Here is a 22,905-nt window from a genome sequence, read left to right as displayed (position 1 = left end):
ACCCCCTTTCCATTTCTTTCCCTGCCCGCGACACACCGAGTGACCCTGGTTGGTAGCGCGCGTCACGTGATCTGGTGCCGGCGCAGCTTTCTAGCACGTCAGCTTTCCCCGCACCTGCTCTTTCTTTCTTCCTTTCTTTACTTCTTTCTTTCTTGTCCCTGGCTCATGCCTGCAAATCCCTGGCTCATACCCACATAAGCAATGCGGGTATTCGCCACACATGAGTTTTCGCGTGACTACAACGCCACCGAAACTTGTGAGGCAATAAAAGCTTCGCTTGAAAGAAGTAGTCAAGTATTCTAGGCGCGAAATGCCATCTTGCGGGATAAGTGGCAGCCATTTGCAAAAAAAAAACGCATATCCACGGGGTGAATGATGATGAGTGGGCGAAGCTCCGGAGGGAATCATCGGTAAACCGTGAATCTTCCGTGTAATTCGCCCAGTCTCGCCGCACTAAATCGAACGATTGACTTCCACCAATGGCACGCGCTATATGTGACGTCATTCCTATTTTATAACAGCGTCCCTTCATTATAATTTCACCATCTCCCGCATAAGGGGACGCTAGCACAAACGCGTTAGAAACGTGCAGTACTCTCTAGTAAGGGGGAGAGGCCACAGCGTTTTACGCAGCTGTTTACACATGCCGGAACGTGCACTGCGTTTACCGACGCCATCAGCGTTTATGAATACGGGGGTAAGGCGGAGAGGCCACAGTGTCTTACACCAGCTTCTTACACGGGCCGTAACACGCTAGCACAAACGCGTTAGAATAACGCGCAGTCTTTCGTTAATGTTGGGTATTTATTGTCATCGTGGTGCGGGTGTACATGTGCGCTTCGTGGCGTAGTGGTTAGCGCCGCGCGTTCGGAAGCGAGGGGTCCCTGGTTCGATTTCGCGCTACGGACATAACTTTCGGAATTTTTTTTTCATAAAAGTAGACGTGGCTACCTACTACTACGACTACTACTACTACTACTACTACATACTACATACTACAGAGGAGGGGCAGACCCACACCCTAAGGAGCTTCGCCCCTAAAAACATGAGACCTGGAAGGATACAGCAGTCGACTACCCCGACTGCTGTCACCTCGCGTTTCTTGACAATGGCATGGGTCATACAGTCTCTTATTCAGGTCAATACCATTACGATGCCACCTGTACATGCAAGTTGCACGCCGCGGTAGCTTTTGTGGCTATGGCGTTGAGCTGTATTCTGAGCTTGAGGTATCCGGTTCGATCCCGGCCGCGGTGGCTCCATTTTCATAGGGCATAATGCGAAAACGCTCATGTACTTACATTTGGATGTTACGATATAAAAATATAATGGTTTGAGCACGTAAAACTACAAAATGTGATTTATTTATTTATTTATTTATTTATTTATTTATTTATTTATTTATTTATTTATTTATTTATTTATTTATTTATTTATTTATTATTTGATACCGCAGGTACATATATGAGCCCGTCTTAGGTGGCACTCGCACAGCGTTCCGGTTGGTGCTGAGCACAGCGGTGGCGTTCTCCTTCACCTGCACCTGGCACAACCTGTACTCGAACCAAGCCGTCTGGTGCGCGCTCAGCGCGCTCGGCATCGCACTCGAAGTGATCACCATAGAGTTGAGGAAGTGGACACCCGTCAAGAACTTCGAGGTATTGCACGTGTGCGCGCGGAGTTGCAACAACGCACGCGACTGATCGTAGAGTTTCTTACGGAGTGGTCGTAGAGAAGCGCAAGAGTGGTCGTAGAGCTTCTTCACAGTTTGAAAGGCGTACCCAAGTGTAGGGTAGCCAACCGGACAAGCCCTTGTTTCACCTCCCTACCTTTCCCTTCTCGTTTCTCGCTGTATCTCTCTTTAAAGACGTATGTTCTGTCGTGTTGGTGTTTTCCGCTGTAGCTGCGCACCAAGTGCACGACAACGCAGAGATGGCTCAACATTCAACGAATGGCTTTAACGAATGGCTTCAACTAATGACTCAGCATTCGAAGGACATTTACTTCAAAAGCTATAAGTATATAGGCATTTCCTACGACAGTTCTCCGAGTGCCGCCGTGACGCCCTTCTGACTACTGTGCCTGGCTGCCGCATTGATCTCGTGTTGCTCCCTCTGCAAAGCACAGCAAAAGCTCCACCACGTGACTTTGTACTCACCCGCAACAGTAAAGAAAGCTGATACCCTCTCCCTCCGATGGAAAGGTCTATATGTTGAACTAAGAAGTGTGGCTCGCGCAAGTTTGAAGGCTAAACATTTCGACAGAATTACCTGTCTGGCTGGAAAAATTGATTAAGACTTAGAGATTGACTTCAACCAAATAAGGAAATTTACTAGCCCGACGTTTCGGAACCAATTCCGCTCCTTCCTCTCCTTTGTCACGACGGACCTTTTAAAAGCGGCACACCGCCACCTCCGTAGAATACCCCCTGAAGAAGGAGCCGAATTGGTTCCGAAACGGCGGGCTAGTAAATTTCCTTATTTGGTTAGAGTCAATCTCTAAGTCTTAAACACGCGCAAGTTCCATGAGCCCTGAATTTAACAGACCTAATCTAACCTAAGAACCATATACGAGTAAGAGGAAGCATGAGTGACGACACAGAGGAAAGCCACAATCAGTTCAAAAAATGGTTCCACACAAAGTTTAGTTTAGCTGGTAATGGCGCCGCTTTCGCGTCGATCTATTGCACATGGCTCAGATAGCGGAGCTTATCTTTTCGTGATATCGGCGCGCGGTGTACTGAGGTACGGTCCTTGCCTCCCAGGATGTAACAATTCCCGCCGTTCCTATTATTTCCCTTTTCCTTTTATTTCATACGACGATATGACACCGAGTGCATGATGTCAACTTTACGACGGCGCATTGATGGTGATGGCATGAGAACGGTGGTATAATAGCGATTGAACGACGAGAGCATGATTACGGTGGAATGACGAAGAAGAAATGACGTCAGTGGAACCACGGCAGAGGGACGACGACGACTGCATGACGGCGACTGTATAACGATGACGACGTGAGGAAGGAAGTGTATCTGTAGGATAGCACACAGGGGAGTATATGTTGTTATCGTGCAGAACCTGTAGGATAACACAAAGGGGGCAGTGCCTTGCTAGATGAGGCCGAGCTGGTTGTCTAATGAGAAACACCGAGCGGATCAAATATTCGCTTTAGGTTGAACTATGCGTGTGATGCAACTAAAATGCGCGTGCTGCAACTTTGGACATCCTAATGCAATGTGAATATATTTACCCAGCGTGACTCGCAGGAAACTTACACGCTCCAGAAGCGCTGGAATTTAAAGTGGATGGAAGCAGTAACCCGTCGGCAGTGGAGATAAGCTAGAGACATTTCGAGTTTTGGTGGAAACAAAGCAAAGAAATTAGTAGGACCAGATCTGCATAGATACTATACAAGGTAGATATAGACGTGTTAATTAAGGAAGAAAAGGGAGAGATAGACATAATGCTAGACTGATATAAATATATGTAGATTACTTGATTAGCTCAAGCAGGCTAGGTGCCTGTCTGCCACCGCCCCGTTTCGAAAGGGATGACAATAAATCATCATCATCATTGGCAGGCAATGTAACTCGTCCGAAAGCAGCACCACATTTTCAAGGGTTCCCACACAAGTTCCTCACAATTTTGTTTCGGCAATTAAGCTCAGCTCCGCAGTGCACGTCGCCGTTAAAGAAGTAACAGGCCTGCGCGGCACACGCAGCACCGTCACAGCGTAAGCTGGTGGAGCGGCTCAAGAGTAGCTCCAATTTCGGCACCACGGACAACAGGGTCTTCGCGCCAAAGTCTCTTCGCCTCGTTTTGACGAGAACGATGTGAACTGTCCTCTCGGCGTCGACGGCGAGCTGCGGCTTGTAATGCTCTCTGCACAGCAGTCTGCTGAGCCCGATGATGCCTGGTTGTAGCCGCACACGGAGCTCTACGATTCGCTTCTTCAGCAGCGGTTCGTATCTTGCGAGCAGACGCCATAACGTGTACCAAAGATGTATCCAGAATACGTGACACAGATGTCACATTCCTTGGCCCGTGGCACAGTGCGTTGTTGTAGTTGATGATGATGAAGATTGTTTATTGGAATATTTAAAACGGGCTGGTGGAAAATAGTCACCTAGCCTGCTTGAGTAAACCAGGTGCAGTTACAAGCAGCATGCAACTGCTATATGCAACTTACATGTTGGGCACGTCGGGCAGACCATCAATCGCATCTCGTCTGTATAGTATCGTTTACATAATCATTGTATTGAATGGATAATAAACTGAAACTGGAACTGACAATGCTGCGTTTGCAGGCGCCTTAATTAGATGGCGCCACCATACTGGCGGAGGCTCGGGATCGCCGCGTTGATTGCGCGCCTCGTCTGAATCGCATCTCGTCGTCTGCGCCTGCGCGCCTGCCTAGCACGCGTTTATAGGGCATTTTTCCGCTTCCTGTTAGCAAGCACTTGCGTGGCTCAGTGGTAAAGTATCCGACTCCCGCGCAGCGTTCCTAGGTTCGACCCCGGCGAGGACCGAGTCCTTTTTTCGCATTTCCGGCGATAGCGGTTATGGTCACCAGCGGCGGCGGTGGAGGCGCCGGCGGCGGACACCATCGCGAACCGAAACGGCTACTGGAATGAGCCAATAACAGCTTACGCTGTAAAAGTGAGACTACGTTACGAAGGGTGGTTTGAAAGAGGTTTCAGTTTCAACGCCGTATTTTCATCTTGCGGCTGCCATCCGGCGCAACATCTAAGCCGCAAAAAGAGGTCAACGTGGTTTCGATCATTGGTACGGAATGGTACGTGTAAATGAGGGGTTGTTTGAAATGAACTAGAAGCGCGTGTAATCAGCTGTTATTTTGTTTGCTGTCTCAGGGCCGCTACCTGGCGTCAGCTGAGCGGATGCGCGTGGCCAAGGCCTTGCTGGGATCTCCGCACTTCCTGCTCACCATCTGCGCCTGCCTCTTCCACTTGGCAGAGCTCGAAGTGTGCCTCGTCATCTGCAGAAGGATCTTAACCGGTAAGCCTGTTACCATGTCCCGAGCTGCCCCTCATTCCGTGCGTCGCATCGCTCTCGTTGCCACTCACCGCGTGGCTCCTGCAGTGGCTATGGCGTTCTGCTGCTGAGCACGAGGTCGCGGGCTCGACTACCGGCTGCGGCGGCCGCACTTTGATGGCGTGAAGTGGAAAAGAAGCTGTCATTGAATGGCAGCTTCAAAATATGCTATTCAATCGTCATCATCATAACCGCAGCAGCCACGACGACGGCCGTGAGGGGTAAAGAAAGAAAAGAACCAGAAACCTCACCTTTACGCGTCCGTGGCTTCACAGCAATGATGAAGTAAACACTTCTTGCGGATAGAATGGATTCGAATTGCGTTACGAATGTATGCGCATGGTGCTTCTGAAACCATGATGCGTTCAAGGTGTGCGTCGCGCTCGCTAGTTGTCAGCAACTCCGCTTAATAAGAGGCTCAGTATAATCTGTGCGCGCCCGCGCTTCTTTGTGTACGTACGCACGCACGCACGTACACACGGTAATATCGGTAATATCTGTCTTGCTCGGATGCACGCGCGTGCGTGCGTGCTTGTACTCGTGCTTCGACCCTTTATACACTCATCCAAAGCTTGGTTGCGCATAGATTCCCACTCCTTGGATGTGCTCCCTTTTTTGTTGCTCTTGCGTCCTTGTGTTCGACGAGCAACTTTTCAAAAACGCGACTCCTTATCCCTGCAAGACAGATATTACCGTAAAAACAGTGCTTTTTTATATAGCACTTGTTTGGCGGCTGTCATTCTCAAAATCCCGAGATATAACTTTGTCAAGAATGCAAGACAAGCTATGAGCTACATTAGTGATAGAATGGTGTGGCAACATTCCCCTCTTATGTCACATGTCATATAGCTAGGCGTGGCATATACATATACCTATATATACAGAAAATATTGCTCACGGACAGCGACGCCGACACCGACACCGGATTTTCTGTGACACGGAGCCCTTAACGCTATCACGTTAAGGTCACTACACCTGCTGAAGGCTGTATGAAATATTTTATTACTTTAGAGTAATGGTAGTGATAATCGCCTTGTGGTCACTCTGCTTTCCTCGGGAGCGCTAATTCTGCGTGGCCTACCTATAGCATTGCTGTAACGGGAGTGTCTACAAGGTATATGTACGCATGGTAGCGAAGCTGCTATAGAGAGAGAGAGAGAGTAGATTTTAATGAAGAGAAGAGAGGAGAGGTCGGCCTGGAGAGCGTGTCTCTAGCCTGCTACTCCTTACTGGGGTAAGGGGAAGTGGGAGATACAGAGAGAGGTAGGTGACAGGTGATTATGATATCGTACAATGAGCTACTATTTACACACGTTATCCAATACGCGGTTGTGCACTTTTCACAAACTACACGCAGGAGTAGTTTTGTCCACACAGAATGTCATCGCACAAACACATTTCGCGCACTGCACACTGCACAGGTCCTAGAGACGACCGTCTAAGCCCGTCTCACACATAAAGTTCAAAAGTGATCTTATGGTGCGCTGGGCATGATCAACGCTTCTCCATGCGCCTACAACCTTGGCTTCCGAAAAGGGGCGGGAGTCCAAACAGTCAACATTACGTTTTAGTGTCCTTCGCTCGGTCGCATATTGAGGGCACACGCAAAGTATGTGTTCGATTGTCTCGGGAGTGTGACAGACGCTACAATCAGGGTCCCGTTCTCGTCCAATCTTGTGAAGGTATTTGCGAGTGTACGCCACACCAAGCCGTAATCGATGGATTAGTGTTTCCTGGCCTCTCCGCATCCGAAGTGGAAGTCGGAATCGCAAACCGGCGTCAAGTCTATAGAGGCGCTCTTGTCGATGTTCGGGGTTGTCCCATTGTCACTCCATAGACGTTTTGATGGAGTTGTGTAGCAAGGCGTTGATGTCGTAACGGCAAAAGGGAAGTTTTATAATCTTCCCATCAGTGTGCGCCATTTTTGCTTCCGCGTCAACCTGCTCATTTCCGGCTATTCCACAGTGGCTGGGAATCTACTGCAGTGCAATGGTATGTCCGGATTGAGACGCCTCAGTAAGCAGAGCCATGATGTCGTAGATTAGAGGGCTATATGCACTTCTGGGATTCATATAATTGCTTATGAGTTGCAGCACCGGTTTTGAGTCGCAGAACACTGTCCAGTTAGCGAGGCTTTGTTGTAGTATGCAGCGGACTGCTTCTCGAATGCCGGTCAACTCAGCTGCTGTAGACGATGTTTTGTGTCCTATCTTGAACCGCTGCGTAATCTCCATTGCAGGTACCATGTAAGCTGCCGCGGAAGAGGTCTGTGTAACAGAACCATCTGCAAAAACATGTTCGGTATATCCGTACTTGTAAGCAATGTAGGATAACGCGAAATGTTTGAGACCCGCAAGCGGCATTTTCGACTTTTTCGTTATTCCGGGGATTGAGATTTTCACCGTCGGCTTTGCCATCGTCCAGAGTGGAGCTTCCGGTATGCCATGAGGTGCGAAGTCCGACGGCAGTAGATCCCGTTGCGACAATACGGCTCCTGAGTAGGCCGTGTCAGGCCGTATACTTGTGACATTTGTCAGTGGATGATTCCTACGCCTTGTCAGTAGCCTTAAATGCACTCGCATTGGCTCATGTTGCAGATACACTCGAGCTGGGCATGCGCGTGCCTCTGCAATAGTGCCCCATGTGGAAGTACATCGTGGTAACCCTAGGCAAATTCTTAGTGCGCGAGCCTGAGTGCCTTCAAGTGTGTGGAAGGGAAGATGAACTAATCCGAGAAAGTACAGGTGCGCTGTAGGGGAGGTATCCAACAAAAAGTGCCTGGTAGAGCTGCAGAAGAGATGATTGGGATGGCCCCCACGATTTTCCAGACATATGTCGAATGATTTGTGCAAAGCTGTCGAGCTTTTTTCTCAGTGCAGAGATGTGTTTCGACCAAGATAACTCACGGTCGATGGTGACTCCGAGAAACTTATAGTGGGTTACCGAAGGTATAATCTTGCCATCAATCATGACGGGGTAGCAGGCCATTGACTTCCGCGTAAATGCCATGGCTGCACTCTTAGTCGGTGAGAGCTGAAGTCCACGACTATTTAGGTATTGCGACGTTATTGACACTGCACGCTGTAGCTTCGTTTGTACTTGTAAGCGCGTTAAGCTCGTGGTCCATATACAGATGTCATCTGCGTACACAGAGACCGAGATTGCACCTATGAGTTCTTTGACGAGTCGAACTAGAACAACATTAAATAAGGTTGGGCTCAGTACATCTCCTTGAGGCACCCCACGGTAGACAGAATGGTTCCTTGTATGACCGTCTAGAGTTGTCATAAATATCGTTCTCTCTCAAAGATAGCTGGCTATCCACTGATGCATACGGCCACCAATGCCATATTCTTCAAGGGCATTTAAAATTGCATCATGTAGAACATCGTCAATTGCACCCTTGGATATCCAGAAAGACAGCAGCCGTCAATCGACGGCAATGTTTCTGATGTTCAACAGTCGTTACTAGATCAATAACGCTGTCGATTGACGACCTACCCTTTCGGAAACCTGTCATCGCGTCTGGATATATATTACGCTTCTCCAAAAACCATTCTAGGCGCATCAAAACCATCCGTTCCATGGTTTTTCTTATACAACTGGCAAGCGCCACTGGTCTGTAGGAAAGCATATCATGGGGTGACTTGCCTGGCTTCAATAATGCCACGATCTTGCTTGTCTTCCAATGTGCAGGCACAGTTCCCGAGGCCCAAGTAAGATTATATAAAGCCAGAAGCTCTTCAGTCGCTCGAGGGCCCAGATGGCGTAGGGTAGAATAGGTAATGCCATCAGGCCTCGGCGGACTTGAGTGTATTGAAGAAGAGATCGCAGCACGTAGCTCTTGCAGCGTGAATGGAAGGTCGAGACGATCGTCCACTGTTGGGGGAGCGCACCTGAACAGCGTAGATACCACTGTTGTAAAGCCGGAGAGATGTAAGCAGAAATCTTGCGCGATCTCCTTCTCACTGCGCATCTGATTGATAGCCAGAGCTCGAAAGGGACGTCGTTGTTTTGGAGTAGATGGCAAGGCTCGTACAACATGCCATATCGTGGACAATGGTTTTCTTGGGTCCAGGCTGCTGCAAAAGGACCTCCAACGCTGTCTGTCGAGCTTTTCTAAGCGTCTTTGAATTTTCTTTTGCACACGACGTGACGTCCTCAAGTCTGATATCAATATAGTTCGCCTGTATTTCCTCTCGGCGCGACGACGGACTGCCCGGAGATGCTCATATACAACATCAACGGATGTTCTGGTATGTGATGTTGCGACGATGTCTGTAGTTGCGTGCATTGCTGCTGTAATTTGCTCTTCGATCTCTTGCGGAGAAGTTACACAGCCGCAGGACTCTTCCAGTTTCTTTTGAAAAGCATCCCAGTCAGTGCGTTGTGCATGAGGATTAGGGAGTCTCGTGAACCATCTCAATTGTACATAAGTAGGTAGGTGATCACTGCCGTACGTTTCAGCATCTGTGCACCAGGCAGCAGAAGACGAAAGGCATCGTGAAGCGATAGCTAAATCGAGACAGCTGCTGTACGTTGTGCCTCGCAAATATGTTGTGAGCCGTCGTTTAGGATGTCAAGACCATTGCTGTTTGTGAAGTCAAGAAGCTGTCTTCCTCGAGTATTTATGGCCCGGCTACCCCAAAGATGATGGTGTGCGTTGAAGTCACCTACGATAACATGAGGTCCTTGACTGGAGTCAAGAACAAGTTTCAGGTGTCCAGCGTCAAATCTTCCCCTGAGAGAAATATAGCCACCGATGACCGAGATTGTGCGGCGCTTTAGCTTCAGTGTTATAGAAACGTACTCGTTGCTGTTGTGCACCGGTATTTGGTTTAGCGAGTACATGAGGTCACATCGCACGCATAGTAAGACTTTGGTAGGATTTCCCCTTCTCTCAGACGCGAATTGTTCGTAACCAGACAGTCTAAATTTCGAAGTCATATTCGGCTCGCATATCACAATAACTGGAAATCGATACTTGAGCAGTCTCTGTTTAAAATCTCCGAGGCGACCTCGTAGACCTCGTGCGTTCCATTCAAATATTACGGAACGACTGATCCTTTCCTGCCGTGACAGCATTGAAGTTGATGATGCCATGGCTCTTGCTATCTTTTGTATAGCATCAAGCACCGGTTCAAGTGCGTCGAGAATTTGCACCGCCACATTGGCAACGGGCGTCTTAACTCCCATAAGCAGCATTCGCAAGGAACGAACCAATTGTGTAAGCATTGCCTTGATTTGCCCATCCGACGACGAAGCTTCGCGTTCATGCTGGCGTTCCGGCTGCACTTCTGAACTCCGAGACGGCAGGGCAGGCCACATAGTAGTGTCCTTGGTATTCAGAAGAGTAGGCGTGGCTACAGGCCCTGACGATTGAGGAATAACAGGAGCGCGCGTCGACTTTTCATGAGGCACCCGTTGTCCTGTTGTGGATGCTGATCTCTTCGATGATGATGATGATGATCTATTGGCATCCCCTTTGAAACGGGGCGGCGACAAATAGTCACCTAGCCTGCTTGATTTAATCAGGTATACTATACATGTTCTTTATCTTGCATTTTTGTATACCTATCATTATTTTTCTTTTTCAAAAATTTACCTTGTAGGTGGACATGTTTTCCCGCGATTACGTGAGCGCCTCTGGCGGCGGTGTATCTTGGTAGCCGCTTCTCTGTGTGTAGAGCGATCTGGCACCATTTTCCTTAGCACGGACATTTCAGTCTTTAATTTTGGACACTCCTTCGACGTTGCCTTGTGCGGCCCATCGCAGTTAGGGCATTTCAAGTCAGACCCATTACACGTCGACTCATCATGATCACCACCACAGCGGGGACATGTCATCCTGTTTGCGCACACAGCACTTACGTGCCCGGTTTTCTGACATTTACGACACTGTAATGGCTTGGGGACGTATGGACGGACAGGATGTCTCACATATCCCACTTTCACATGTGATGGTAAGTTGTCTCCCTCAAAAATGAGCTTTATGCACCTCGACCGTCCAAAACGGTGTATGTCTGTGATATGGACAGTTGAGGATATTAGCGTTGGGAGATCGCCATTATCGATATCTGTATCCACATCGTAGATCACACCAGCCGTGGTACTGCCTCCTTGTACAATGAATGAGCGGACAAGGATATTTCTCAACTGAGTTACAGCCTTTAAAGTGTCAAGGATGCTTCGTGTAGAGACATCAATAGTAAGGATGTTTTTCTGCTATTAATACGGACCTCTCTGATTTACCCTGGAGCCAGCCTCTCGAGATAGGCAGTGAGAGTTTGCCTATTGAGGGAATTGAGGTTGCCAGTAGCAGCGATGGGGATGTAGGCGATTGTATACGTTTGCTGTGAGGGCGCCTTATTGTAGTTGAGCTCACTCACCCTTGAAGTCCTGGGAAGTTTCCTCTTCAACCGGCGGTTTGTGGCCACTGTATATCCACCGTCGGATTCCATGTCGTCCATGTCAGAGCCGCTCGATGACCCTGGCAGAGTCATGTGCAGATAGTCGGACGCAGCAGACCGACGTTCAGCTTGGAGGCCAGCCCCCAACCGTGGCGGCAGAGGGGGCGGAACGTCCGTCATTGCTTTCGATACTGTACCCGCCACGGAGGCGTCGGTACTCACAAAGTTGAATGAAAAACCAGAGCGAAGCAGGAACAGCAGCTGATCAAGAACTCGTCTTCTTCTTCCCCTTGCTTCATTTCGAAGCTGCTATAGAAGCCCATACGTTCTTCAATGGCGGCTTGTGGGGGCACGGCAGCGCCACCTACATTTCGCGGAGCCAACTTCTCGGTGAAAAAAAAATCAACATTTGCCGTTTTTGAGGCTAGTTGCGCAAAGTAGTCTACTGCGCGAGCTCACATCACATGGCTATGACATCGCACATAGAGAGCCCACAGCAATATAAATGAAGTGTACGTGATATTTGCCACAACATCGCGTCACAATAATCAAACTTGATTGCAGCCATCTATATTTATAGGCCTCCTTCTATAACAGCAGACATAACAATGGTGAGCCCAGAGAGTTTTGCATGAAATCAAAGCGGTTGGTTCACCCAGATTTCGAACGAAGTAGCAGATCCGCGTGTCCTTAGTACCAACACACATTCTGTTATTTCGAGGTTGAGATAAAATGAACATTACATTGAAATTATTCACAAGAACTACACTTTAATATTCACTAACACAGCACGCGTGCCATCTGTAGTTTTTCTCTGGTACTGAAGACATAGATAAAACATAATATGCAGTGAAAAGGCAGTTCAAAAATAAGGTTACTGATCAAATCGTATAAAGTTAATGCTATATTTATAGCCATTAATTTTTATGGCTACGCATACGAGAGTCCTGAAGACAGTACAGTGTTAAATACGGTAATACAATCTTATATACATTTATTTTGTTTATTCATTTGAGTACCCTAAGGGCCCGTTAGGGCATTACATTGGGGTGGGGAGGGGGGGGGAGAAGGATAAACGTATGTGCAATGGAATGTGCACAATGTTAATAATATAGGAAGGCATTAGGTACAATATAAAATGATCTATACAAACAAAAAAAGAAAAAACGGCGTTTGTACAATATCTGGTAGCGTGTAAAACGCAAACGAACTCAAAACGCGATGGGTACGATCAGTCCTCATCAGAATATGAGTTAAATAAATATAATCGAAAAATATGGGTCAACATAGAGATAAGATGTATCGCAAATACATATCAGGTAAAACGGAAAAAGTTTATAGAATTTCTAAGCACATGAATAAAAAAAAGATGGCTGACTAATGGAGTAGCACACGAGGAATAAGGATTATAAACAGGGATAAGGTGCCTCAGAAAGGCTGGCTAACGTTTCGATAGGAGGACCTATCTTCGTCAAAGGCGGCCTCGTCATCCTCGGCGGGTTAGTTTTAAAGGGTTAGTGGAGTGACGTCACGTCGATGTCCGCTGTGGCTGTCTGTAAAGGGAGAGAACTGAAAAGAAAATGAGCGCCGGCGCTTGACTGGCTAGGCGCGGTTTCTAAGACGAGGGGGACAAGAGCGGGAGAGCGAGAAAGTGGCAAAAAAAATTTATATACAAAGAAACACCGTCAGAGGGGGTTGGGGGAGCGAGAGGCGAGTGAGCGTTCGGAGGAGTCGTGGTCGGCGTGCGTTTGGGGTCCCTGAAAAGCCGGTCAGTGTGCAGGTCACAATACGAGTTGAAAGCATGACTTGAGTAGCGTAGCATCAAGGCATCGGGTAATTCTGTGGTTGACAGGGAGCAGCTTGGTCCGTCAAGGGACGTTAGCCTCACTAGTTCGCCCTAGGCGTCGTCGCGGCGGTATACAGAATTGGCGAGACCTTGTGTGGTCCAGGCGCCGAAAAAGGTATCCTGGCGTCTGGGAATTTTGGACTGTCTCGGTGTGGATCTCGTGTGGAGAAAAAAAAAGAAAAAAAACGCGAAGACATTGTTAAAGTAAATGTTCAAGCATATGTGGGTTATGACAGGTTGACACACTCTAAGAAAGTTAGCAGTATTGCGTGAAATGATGATGATTCTGTAAGCGAGCCAATGTTTGAAGGGAGGGAGTTCCATTCGGCAATAAATAAAACTAGAGGTGAATTTTGATAAGCATTAGTCCTGGCAAATATAAGTTTTACTATATGAACATGGTCTGCGCGCGTCGAGATGTGAGGAGCGGGAAGAATATGGGCTCGAGCGAATGGGATGTTGCTGTGGTAAAGGCAATGGAAGAACGACAACCGTGTTAATTTCCTGCGAATGTTAAGAGAAGGGAGATTGAGTGATGTCTTTAAGGCGGACACACTTCGATAACGAGAGTATGAAGACAAGATGAACTCTGCCCTCATTTCCAAGAGCAATCTTGAGAGAGCCTGCACAGTTTCATACTCATGACTATTCAGGGATGGAAGCAAACAGCCTGTGACTTCACATTTTTCTGTTCTAATGGAATTGTCCGTACTATTTAACATGTTTCCATTGGAGACGTATTGGACGCATAATTATAATCAACTATTGCTTTGCCCGCGAGAGTCAGTAGTGTGGCATTTGTTGATAGGCCTTGACAAGGTCCACTTTATAGTACTGAAGATTTTGCATCCTTCCAAGTGGCCTGTGAGATTTTGGATGTGTGGAAGGGGATAGCTATCGTGGACCGTGTGAGCGTTGAGCGCCGGGTAGTCACCGCACGGACGCCAGTCACCCGGTTCCTTCTTGGGCACCAGATGGAGTGGGGAGGCCCAACTGCTGGACGAAGGGGAAATAATACCTAACTGGAGCATGTGCTCGAATTCCCGTTTAGCAATAGCCAGACGCTCACCGAAGAGGCGGCGCGGACGGGCTGCGTCGGGCGGACCACGTGTGACAATGTGGTGGGTTACGCTGTGCTTGGGTGGCTGATTTAAATCGCAGGGCCTCGTCACCTCCGGGAAATCTTCGAGAATTCGAGCGTACGGGCATGATGGAATCAGCGTGCGGATGCCAGTGGGAGCGACAGCCGACAGAATGCCAGGGATGGAGAGGCGCGTCTTGCTGTCAATCAGGCGATGGCGGCGCATGCTGACGTCGAGGTCGAAATGGGTCAGGAAGTCGAAGCCGAGGATAGGCTGATGGACGTCGGCCACGATGAAGACCCACCGGAACGTGCGCCGCAGGCCAAGATCGAGTGTGAGGGGTCGCAGACCATACGTGGCGACGGAGGTAGAGTTTGCCGCGTGGAGCGTAGGTCCAGGTGACTCCAAACGCGTTCACGCTTGGAGGACGGCAGTACACTGACCTCGGCACCCATGTCTACAACGAACCGCAGGCCGGAAATGCGATACATGACTATGAAGAGGCCTCCGGGTTGTAAGGCGAGGTCACATGCCGCCGTCAGTGATCTCGCGGGGCGTTTCCCGACCATTCGTATGCGGACTTGCACTGACGGGCGCGGTGCTGGAAAGTGCGATGGTACCAGCAGTTAGGCGAGCGTCGAGGACTGCGCGAGCGGCGACTGGTCGGGGAAGAGGGACGGCGGCTGGGACATGAGGTGGAGCCGCGCTGGTCATGGGAGGACGTCCGAAGGGCATCGATGGAAACGGCGAGCTGGTCGATCCGGAACTCTAAGCGGGCCATGATTGAGGACTGTGGCGTTGAAGAGAGGGCGGCGACTCAAGGAGAAGTCGAGTCGTGGACTCGATCAGCGAGCTGGGCGAGGTGGTCGAGGGTCCAGTCCTCTGTAGCGGCCAAGACAAGGCGGGTGGACTGTGGTAAGGGCTGCAAGAAGAGCTTCCTCAACAGCGCACCGTTCGAGTCGACCTTGCTTGTGCCCAGGAGCTGTCGCATGCTGTTGAGCAGCTGGGAAGGGCGGCGATCTCCAAGGTCCTCGGATGTGAGCAGGTGCTGCAGGCGCGCACTCTCGGACGCCGTGGTGCGTTTTAAAATACTCTGCTTCAGTTGCTGGTACGGGACATCCCTCAAAGGTGCAGCGATGCCACTTCTTGAGCCACCTCAGGAGACAGGTTGCAAAGTAAGTGGCGAAACCGCGAAATCTCCGAGGTGATGTGTTGCAGATCGAAGATGGCTTCGACCTGGGCGAACCAAACCTGCGTGTTCTTGCGGCAGAACGTGGGCAGCTGGAGCTGTAGAGCTGCGACGTCCCGTGGGCGCGAGGTAGCGTCAGGCGGAAGGTTGCTGAGAGCGGGAGGTTGCTGGGGTCGGTCATCTCTTAGGCCGGAGTCACTACTGTCGGGAACAGAGGGGTCGCAGCTAACCGCCAGAACAAGGAGACCAGCTCAGCAGGCTTTTAGAACGGACTGGCGCGTGCCGTGCTTGCGTCGCTGGCACGGGCCGTCCAACTTTATTCTCCTCGCCCTCCGCAGCCGGCCCCAAAGCGGCGGCCGAGAGCGCCGACCTTAGCGTCCCCGCATAGCAGCGTCGGTGGGCGCTACAGTATCGCTTCAATTACACGACCATCACTGGTGTCGCTGCTCATTGGCTTGGAACCGTATTCCAGCCTCGCCTTTGCGACCGTGTCCTTGAATTGAGACACCTTGTCACTGACCGTGACCTTGGTGTCTACGGGAGCTGCAGTCGGGGTGGATAAGCCAGCACGGGAATTATGGGAAGCACATGAATCTGCATAAACTTCTTCCTTCTGGCTTCAAACGGCTTCGCGACTTCGAAAACTCGTCATTTTCAACGAAGTGCTGTTCAATAAATAAATAAATAAGCTATATTGAAAATGTTTTATGGCAGGATTCGAACACAGGACCTCTAGAACAGAGGCCCGAAATCAAAACCATTACGCCACGGACGCGTGTATCGAGAAGCCGCATAGAACGCCCTTAAGAATTTCTCGCGGGCTATAGATATAGTCATCAAATATGTGGTTTGGATGCTTGTTTTACTGAAACGAAAGCCGCTCTGTGTGTTGTGTGCGTGATTCCAAAGAATGTATGCACTTTTCACTTCACTTTGCTGAGCGCTTGACGCCTGGTTCACCTCCACCGCGGGTCAACCGGGTACTGCACTACCTCAGGGATCGGCCCACATTCTTGCTAACGGACGCGGACACGAAAAATGCTGACGAACTAGAGGCTAACAGTTTCGCTGTAATAGTGATGAAACCTGAAGTGATGTAATTTTGCTGGTGCTCTTTGTGGGCAGCGTAGTGGCGCGCGTGCAACGTCATTACAGGCGTTACACGACATGTAAAACCTTTTTAGGGTGTCACAAATTTTGGCGCAGCCGCGTATGTCGCGTCCGCGTTAGCCAGACCCGCGGTCAGAACACCATCCGAGAAGCAGAAGCTCAACGATAAACTTTACTGTCCCTGATCATTGCTTCATCATTTTATCGAAGCTGCCAATTTAGTTCTTCTTTATTTCTAAAAATGTGAACAAATTGCCAATAATCGGAAATGGCTGCTGTCTTTGTCTACTTTCAGGCTTTCCTTTCCCTCTGGTCCCCATCCTGCTGGTTATGTACAGCCTCTGCAATGTTTCCATGGACGTGGCCGAGTGGGAAGCATCGGCCATTGCCAAGAAAAAACAAGCTTCTTTGTGAACTACTTAACCGCATGACGTTACAAAACTGCCTAAAACTGCGTCGACCAATTGTTGTTTCTCTTAGTTTATTCACTTTTTTTACGCCGAAGCTGCATATGGGAATGTTACAATGGTTATCGCGCTGCGGCGGCAGCAAAACGTACGCTCTAAAAACAGTTACACCCTTAAGCGGTCTGGTTCGTCTCATCGCTAACATCCTTTCACTTAAGGCTATAAAAGCAAATTTTATTGTGCAAGACAACCAGCTCCAACTACAGCTGCAATGAGAAAAGCAGTAGTTGAAAACCATGTATAAATTATGATCGCATGGCGCACACCGATAGGTCTGACACGAATAATTTTACAACGCTAGCTGTTGAAGCTTACTTCATGCAGTTTTAGTGCCGCTTGGCGCAGCAGTAATCATGATTACGTGCCGCTTAAAGTCGCTAGAAAAAGAAAACATGAATAGTCCCAATAGACGATACGATCTGAGCCTTTAAAGCTAAGGGTGTTAGTCATTAGACGGACCAAGTCTCCTTATACACCCATGATGGTTTTAAACTTTTTAGCGTGTCATGGCGGGGTCTGTATTGAGGAGCCATACGTGCATTCTACAGAGCCGAGGCGGCGCAGCGTACAGCAACATGCATCGAATAGAGCGCAGACCATAGCACTGAAGCATTTGAATCTTATGAATAAATTGCGGTATAGCCAACCGAATGGCACTGGATTATGTAAAGTGTTTACAAAGTCCTGGGTACATTTCGGGCTCTGGCAAACCAGACCTCTAGTATATTTCGAAGAGTGCGAGAACTCTCATATACAGCTTAGATGTCCTTGATCTATGAGCTGCTTGAGTTTCCGAATTATGAGCTGTTTGAGTTTCCGAATATATCCGAGCTTTAAAAGTGTGTGAGTGTTTTTTTTTTTAGATTCAACCTTTTCGCCACAAATTCACGCTAGTCTTGGGCTATTTTCCAGAAAGTAGTTAGATCTAGTGTTTATTTGGACTAATTTTCATAAGCCTATGCGCTGGTTTGCCACAACTTATTTGTTCTGACTGCTACCAGATGTTGCTGCTCGACGCTGACACGCTTCACGAAAAGAGCGTGTAGCCATGCGCCTGCGGCAACACCTTCGCTGTTGGCAAAGTAAATTTATGGAGGCGGTATATATGGAACCATAAGTTTCTTCCCTGCGTCAGCAATTTTCGTCGCCTGAAGATTCGCAAGGAATATTGTTTACAGCATCCTTATATACACAGACCAGAAACAGTGGTGATGCCGTATTCGAGACGCATTCGCCTCTGGCCCGAGTGTATATAGTAACGGAGATATATCCGATGAAGAGGAGCGCTGTCAGCGTCACAACAACCACTCGGAAACGCCAGATGCGCAAAGGTCGCGCAAAACATCTGTCGCGATGCGTCAGCGGCGAAGACGCCATTGCGAGATCATCTCCTATGAAGCAGCACCGTTTTCTGTCTTTTTCATCCGGCACAAAATTTCATAGGGCGCTTCCTGCTGACGAAATTGCGAACGGCTTAGAAGCAAACGACTGCTATCGCATAGTTCGCTTTCGTCATGCGCTCTTCCCGCTGCACTTGTACGTACCAGCTGCTGTTTTTGACTTCGCGGTTACCGGGCCTGTGAAACCCCTTAACCTTTGTAGGGAACGCGCAGCGTAAATACGGTGAGCTTGCTGCAGAGAAAAGCAAGGTTTTCAGACAGCCTCCGGAAAGGCATGAATGTCGGCTTTAAAGCGAGAATCTTCCCTATTGAAAGAAAACTTATATTCAATAATCCCATATCACATATCGGAACATACAGGTTTTTATATAGGATCCAATACGTTTCATATGAATTTATTGCGTTGGGGGTTAACCACATTAATAAAACCACATTTTATTAATGTGGTTAACTTGAAATTCTAGAGGATTATTATTTAACTTCAATATTCAGAACCATATAACATGGCATTCAGATCGGCCTGTTTACTGCAGGTACTTTTCTGTCCTGCTGAAATCAGGGTTTGAGAGCGCAACACTCTTGAGTTGTTTTTTGCAGAAAGTTGGAGCTGGCAATGTTCTCCCTTAAGCAAAAGTATACCGACCACGGATTCCGAGGTAAAGGCAATGTTTCTCTGCCTTGGAATTTAACTTGGAACTGTGGACTCAAGAATACAGTCCTAATGGGGCATTGTGAACTTTCCAGTGCCGTCGTGAATTTCATTTTGTTCGGCTGAATTACGAACAATTTTTATTTTATAGGTAAGGTCTTGGTCTGCGTACTTTTGCTCACGGGTGTAGCCCCTCGAGCAATTTGAAAGCGAACAAAAATTGCTTTCAAAGAGCTGTAGGGAATGAACACATTTCTCCGCACAAAAGAACTGAGTGCCAAAAAACGGGAGGGAGAGCTACCTGCGGCTCGTTAAAATGTCACATTTCGCTATCAAGAGCCGCTCGTCGAAAAGCCACCAAAGGAACGTTTGTGTCCATTCTGGACACCTTTCATATCTGTCGCTCCTGACTCAATGCGTAAATATTGAAGTAAGTTCGTTCAGGCGAGACCAGATAACGAATAAGAGATCATGTCTATATCTTACATATGGCTAACTACGACAATCATTGGGGTATAAATTAACCCCACACCTACACTACGATATTGACTTTAATCATGACTAGAGATAGCAACCACACGTACACCTAAGGAGTTGTAAGCGGTAATCAGTATGTGTCTACACCTTGCAATTATCAACTGGGAGGATGGTATCCCGCGTGCTACACTCTGAAATAGCCAACGTCACTAACAAGTCCAGAAGGCCACAAATCGCAGTTTGAAAGGACGAAATTCTATATGTAAATAGGTGCATCTGCCTGTATCTGCGCTAGTTAATTCATACCCGTGCGAGTGCATGTGGTTTTGTCAGCAGCGACTTCGAGTTTCACCGTCAAATACTGAACCTCAGAGGAGAGAGGAGAGTGCTCGCAATGACATAAAGTAATGCAAATGCGTCCAAATTACGTTTTTATTATTATTCTGCGACGATAACATGCACCTGCCCTGAAAAAAATTGGAGAACGCTTAAGTTTCGCCTTTAAGAGTGGAACGCGATAGCATTCAAAGATTCCTGGCTGCTTATCAGGCTTTTTTCTCGTATATTCAAATTACAATCCGACGCTGTCACGTCTGTAGGTTGTGGTTAAGTCGTACGTTACGAGTTTAACAGCGTAGCTCTTTAAGCTTTTTGGTTAGGCCGTGGAGCGTTAGCAGAACACTCGGCCCAGCTGTGCGTCGCCTCCCGTTACCTAGCAACCACCTGCCATAGCTGCGCTGCCGAGCCACGTAACCTCCTCGCACCCCACGCACGTAGGGCAGATTCGGCGGCATGCGTGCGCTTCGCTCTCCTCTCCCCGAGCAACGGACGAGTGTGAAGGCGGAGCTTGGACGTGACGTCATAGGCGAGTAAAAGCTCGAAACTGCCGGCGCGGCGGCAGACCTCTCACCTCCCCGACTCCACGTGGACGTGCGGCTGTTATGGGAAGGCCGAAGAAAGCCCGGACGCCCGAAGAAGAAGCGGCTTACCAGGAAACTCGTCACGCCACTACACGAGAAGTGATGCGTCACCGCCGAGCTGATCCGGAACACCGCGCTTAAGCTGCAGCTGAGAAGAAAAAAAATGTGGGCAGCTTGCACTAGTGGTGCAAGGCTGCAGTCAACAGCGGAGCTTGTGATCACCTAGCTTCCCCGCTTAGCTTCACCTAGCATTGGCTTGGTCCGGCTGAGAAATTGCCCCTCACGTGGTGACCGATGCGACGTGTGGGGAACCGACCGTAATGGAAAATGGATTTAGCCAAGCCTAGCAGAACCTCGCAAAACCTAGCAACAACTTAGCAAATCGTAGCAACAACTTATCCAAGCCTAGCAACTTAGCCAAGCCTAGCAACAACTTAGCGTAACCTAACAACTTAGCCAAGCAACGTAAAAGCTAGGTGATCACAAGCTCCGCTGTTGACTCCAGCCTTCCACCACTTGTGCAAGCTGCCCACATTTTTCCTGACAGATTCTTGCTTTGCGAAATTTAATTTTTGTTCACTAATGCCTTACGCCACGTGAAGGGCCTGCCCGGTCGGGGTAGGTTCGGGATGATGTGGTTCGGCGTGATTACTTCCGCCAACGACGCCGGCGCTTACGCCGACCCTGATGCCGGATTTTCTGCGATACGGGGCCCTGAACGCTATCGCATTAAAATGCAGCAACATCAACAGCGATTTGTTTGCTACGACCACGCTCGCAACAAACTGCCGACAATTTCTTCTTACAGATTTATATTTCACTGGCTGCTATATAAAATATAATCGATGCTCTCTTTGATGTATTACCCTTGGTATCATCCAAGTATCTTGCTTGAAATCAGGGAATGCTCAGTGTGTTGAGTGCAGCTTTGTTAAATAAAAGTGCGGAGACGTCGCCATAGAACAGATGAAATCTAATTTCTTGGAACGGGATAAAATAGGAAGGAGGGAGAGGAGCTCTGTTACTTTGTAGCATGAGCGTAGATTGCTTGTCCCAGCAATCGAAGTATGGCTACGTGTCTACGTTTACGCCCTGGAGTTTTGACTGGGCAGCTGTAACCTGCTCAGGCCCAGTGTCCACAGCCATGGGCCACGGCTTTCATCCCTTTCAAGACTAAATCATAAATTATCAGCTGAATCATTCTGGCATTATATTAAGCTAGATGTAGGCGGCACTATTTGGCAAGCATGTATTCGTTTCGTTGCCATCAGTGTTCAAGGCTATTGATACTTCGTGTGGGACATAACGCTGCATCTTCACCGACAGTTAAAAATGAACGCGTAGATCATTTCTAATGTCACCAGATGACGTGGAAATCAAGAAAAGAATGTGCGCGCGTTGAACCACACTGTGTCGTGAAACTTGTATCTATGTGTTCAAGCAAACAAAGGACACTTTTATCGCAACAAACTGGAGAAATTAACTCTTGTCAAAATACAACTATAGGCGCTCATGCGAAAATGTGTCCGTGCGATCTGATCAAGGAAACAGGGACTGTATTCACAAAAAGCTGTGACCGTTATTTTCAAACGGTCCTTTGCTAGGACCGTTATTAAAAGCAAATTTTAACCAATCCTAACCTCGACTTATTAGCAAAGGCGACCGCCCATGACTACCACCACTTACGAGTCAATTCGGCCCCCGTTTTTTTCACGTTGGTAAGAGACCGGTTGACAAAACAAATAGAACTGACCTTAAAATGTATTTTGTAAATGGCATATTCCTGGATCTCGGGAGGTTAACTACGAGTGATATATGCATGATGACGCAAGTTAATGTAATTACGATGCGGTTTAATGACAGCACGATGAACCATAAATATATCTGTATTTGAGACTGAAATTCCATCAACGAAGTGCCCATGAAGCGTCGTCGTTGAACCTTTCCATATTTTTTTCGTTTTACTATAATATTAGAAAAGGCATCATACAAGTTAACCTCTTACCTGTTTCAGACGTCTAAAACTGGGTAAAGAAAGCGGAAGAAACAATGCTGAACAATATCACACACTAAACTTATGCGACGCCATCATTTTGATAAGAAAATGTTTTCACAACCGGTCTGGTTTTACAAAAAGCTGTTACGTTAGAAGCTAGAAATGTTCGTAACAAAAAAAATCTGCTTATCTTCATGCTTGGCATATCATTGGTCAATGTGTCAGGCCAATGGCAGACTGCACTTACGAGAGAAAAGCTTTGTGAACTTGCCCCCAGATGTTTCTACCTTTTGCGAAGTCAAAGGCAT

General features: G+C 48.2%; 2 protein-coding genes across 3 annotated transcripts in view; both read left to right on the top strand.

Annotated features, from left to right (window-relative positions):
* LOC119458141 (protein-cysteine N-palmitoyltransferase HHAT-like) overlaps positions 1 to 17,140 on the top strand; it is a 107,403-nt gene extending 90,263 nt beyond the window's left edge. Inside the window, exons 7-8 of the mRNA XM_049670793.1 lie at positions 4,871 to 5,015; positions 16,984 to 17,140. Of these exons, the coding sequence (XP_049526750.1) occupies positions 4,871 to 5,015; positions 16,984 to 17,102 (264 nt within the window). The 3' untranslated portion in view covers positions 17,103 to 17,140. The remainder of the gene's footprint in view (positions 1 to 4,870; positions 5,016 to 16,983) is intronic.
* Positions 1 to 22,905, top strand: part of LOC119458140 (protein-cysteine N-palmitoyltransferase Rasp-like) — a 183,122-nt gene that overhangs the window by 100,066 nt on the left and 60,151 nt on the right. The gene's annotated exons all lie outside the window — the stretch shown is intronic.

The sequence above is a fragment of the Dermacentor silvarum genome, chromosome 7 (genome assembly GCF_013339745.2).
Source record: "Dermacentor silvarum isolate Dsil-2018 chromosome 7, BIME_Dsil_1.4, whole genome shotgun sequence".
NCBI classification, from domain to species: Eukaryota; Metazoa; Arthropoda; class Arachnida; order Ixodida; family Ixodidae; genus Dermacentor; species Dermacentor silvarum.
This window is presented reverse-complemented; position numbering and strand designations above follow the sequence as displayed.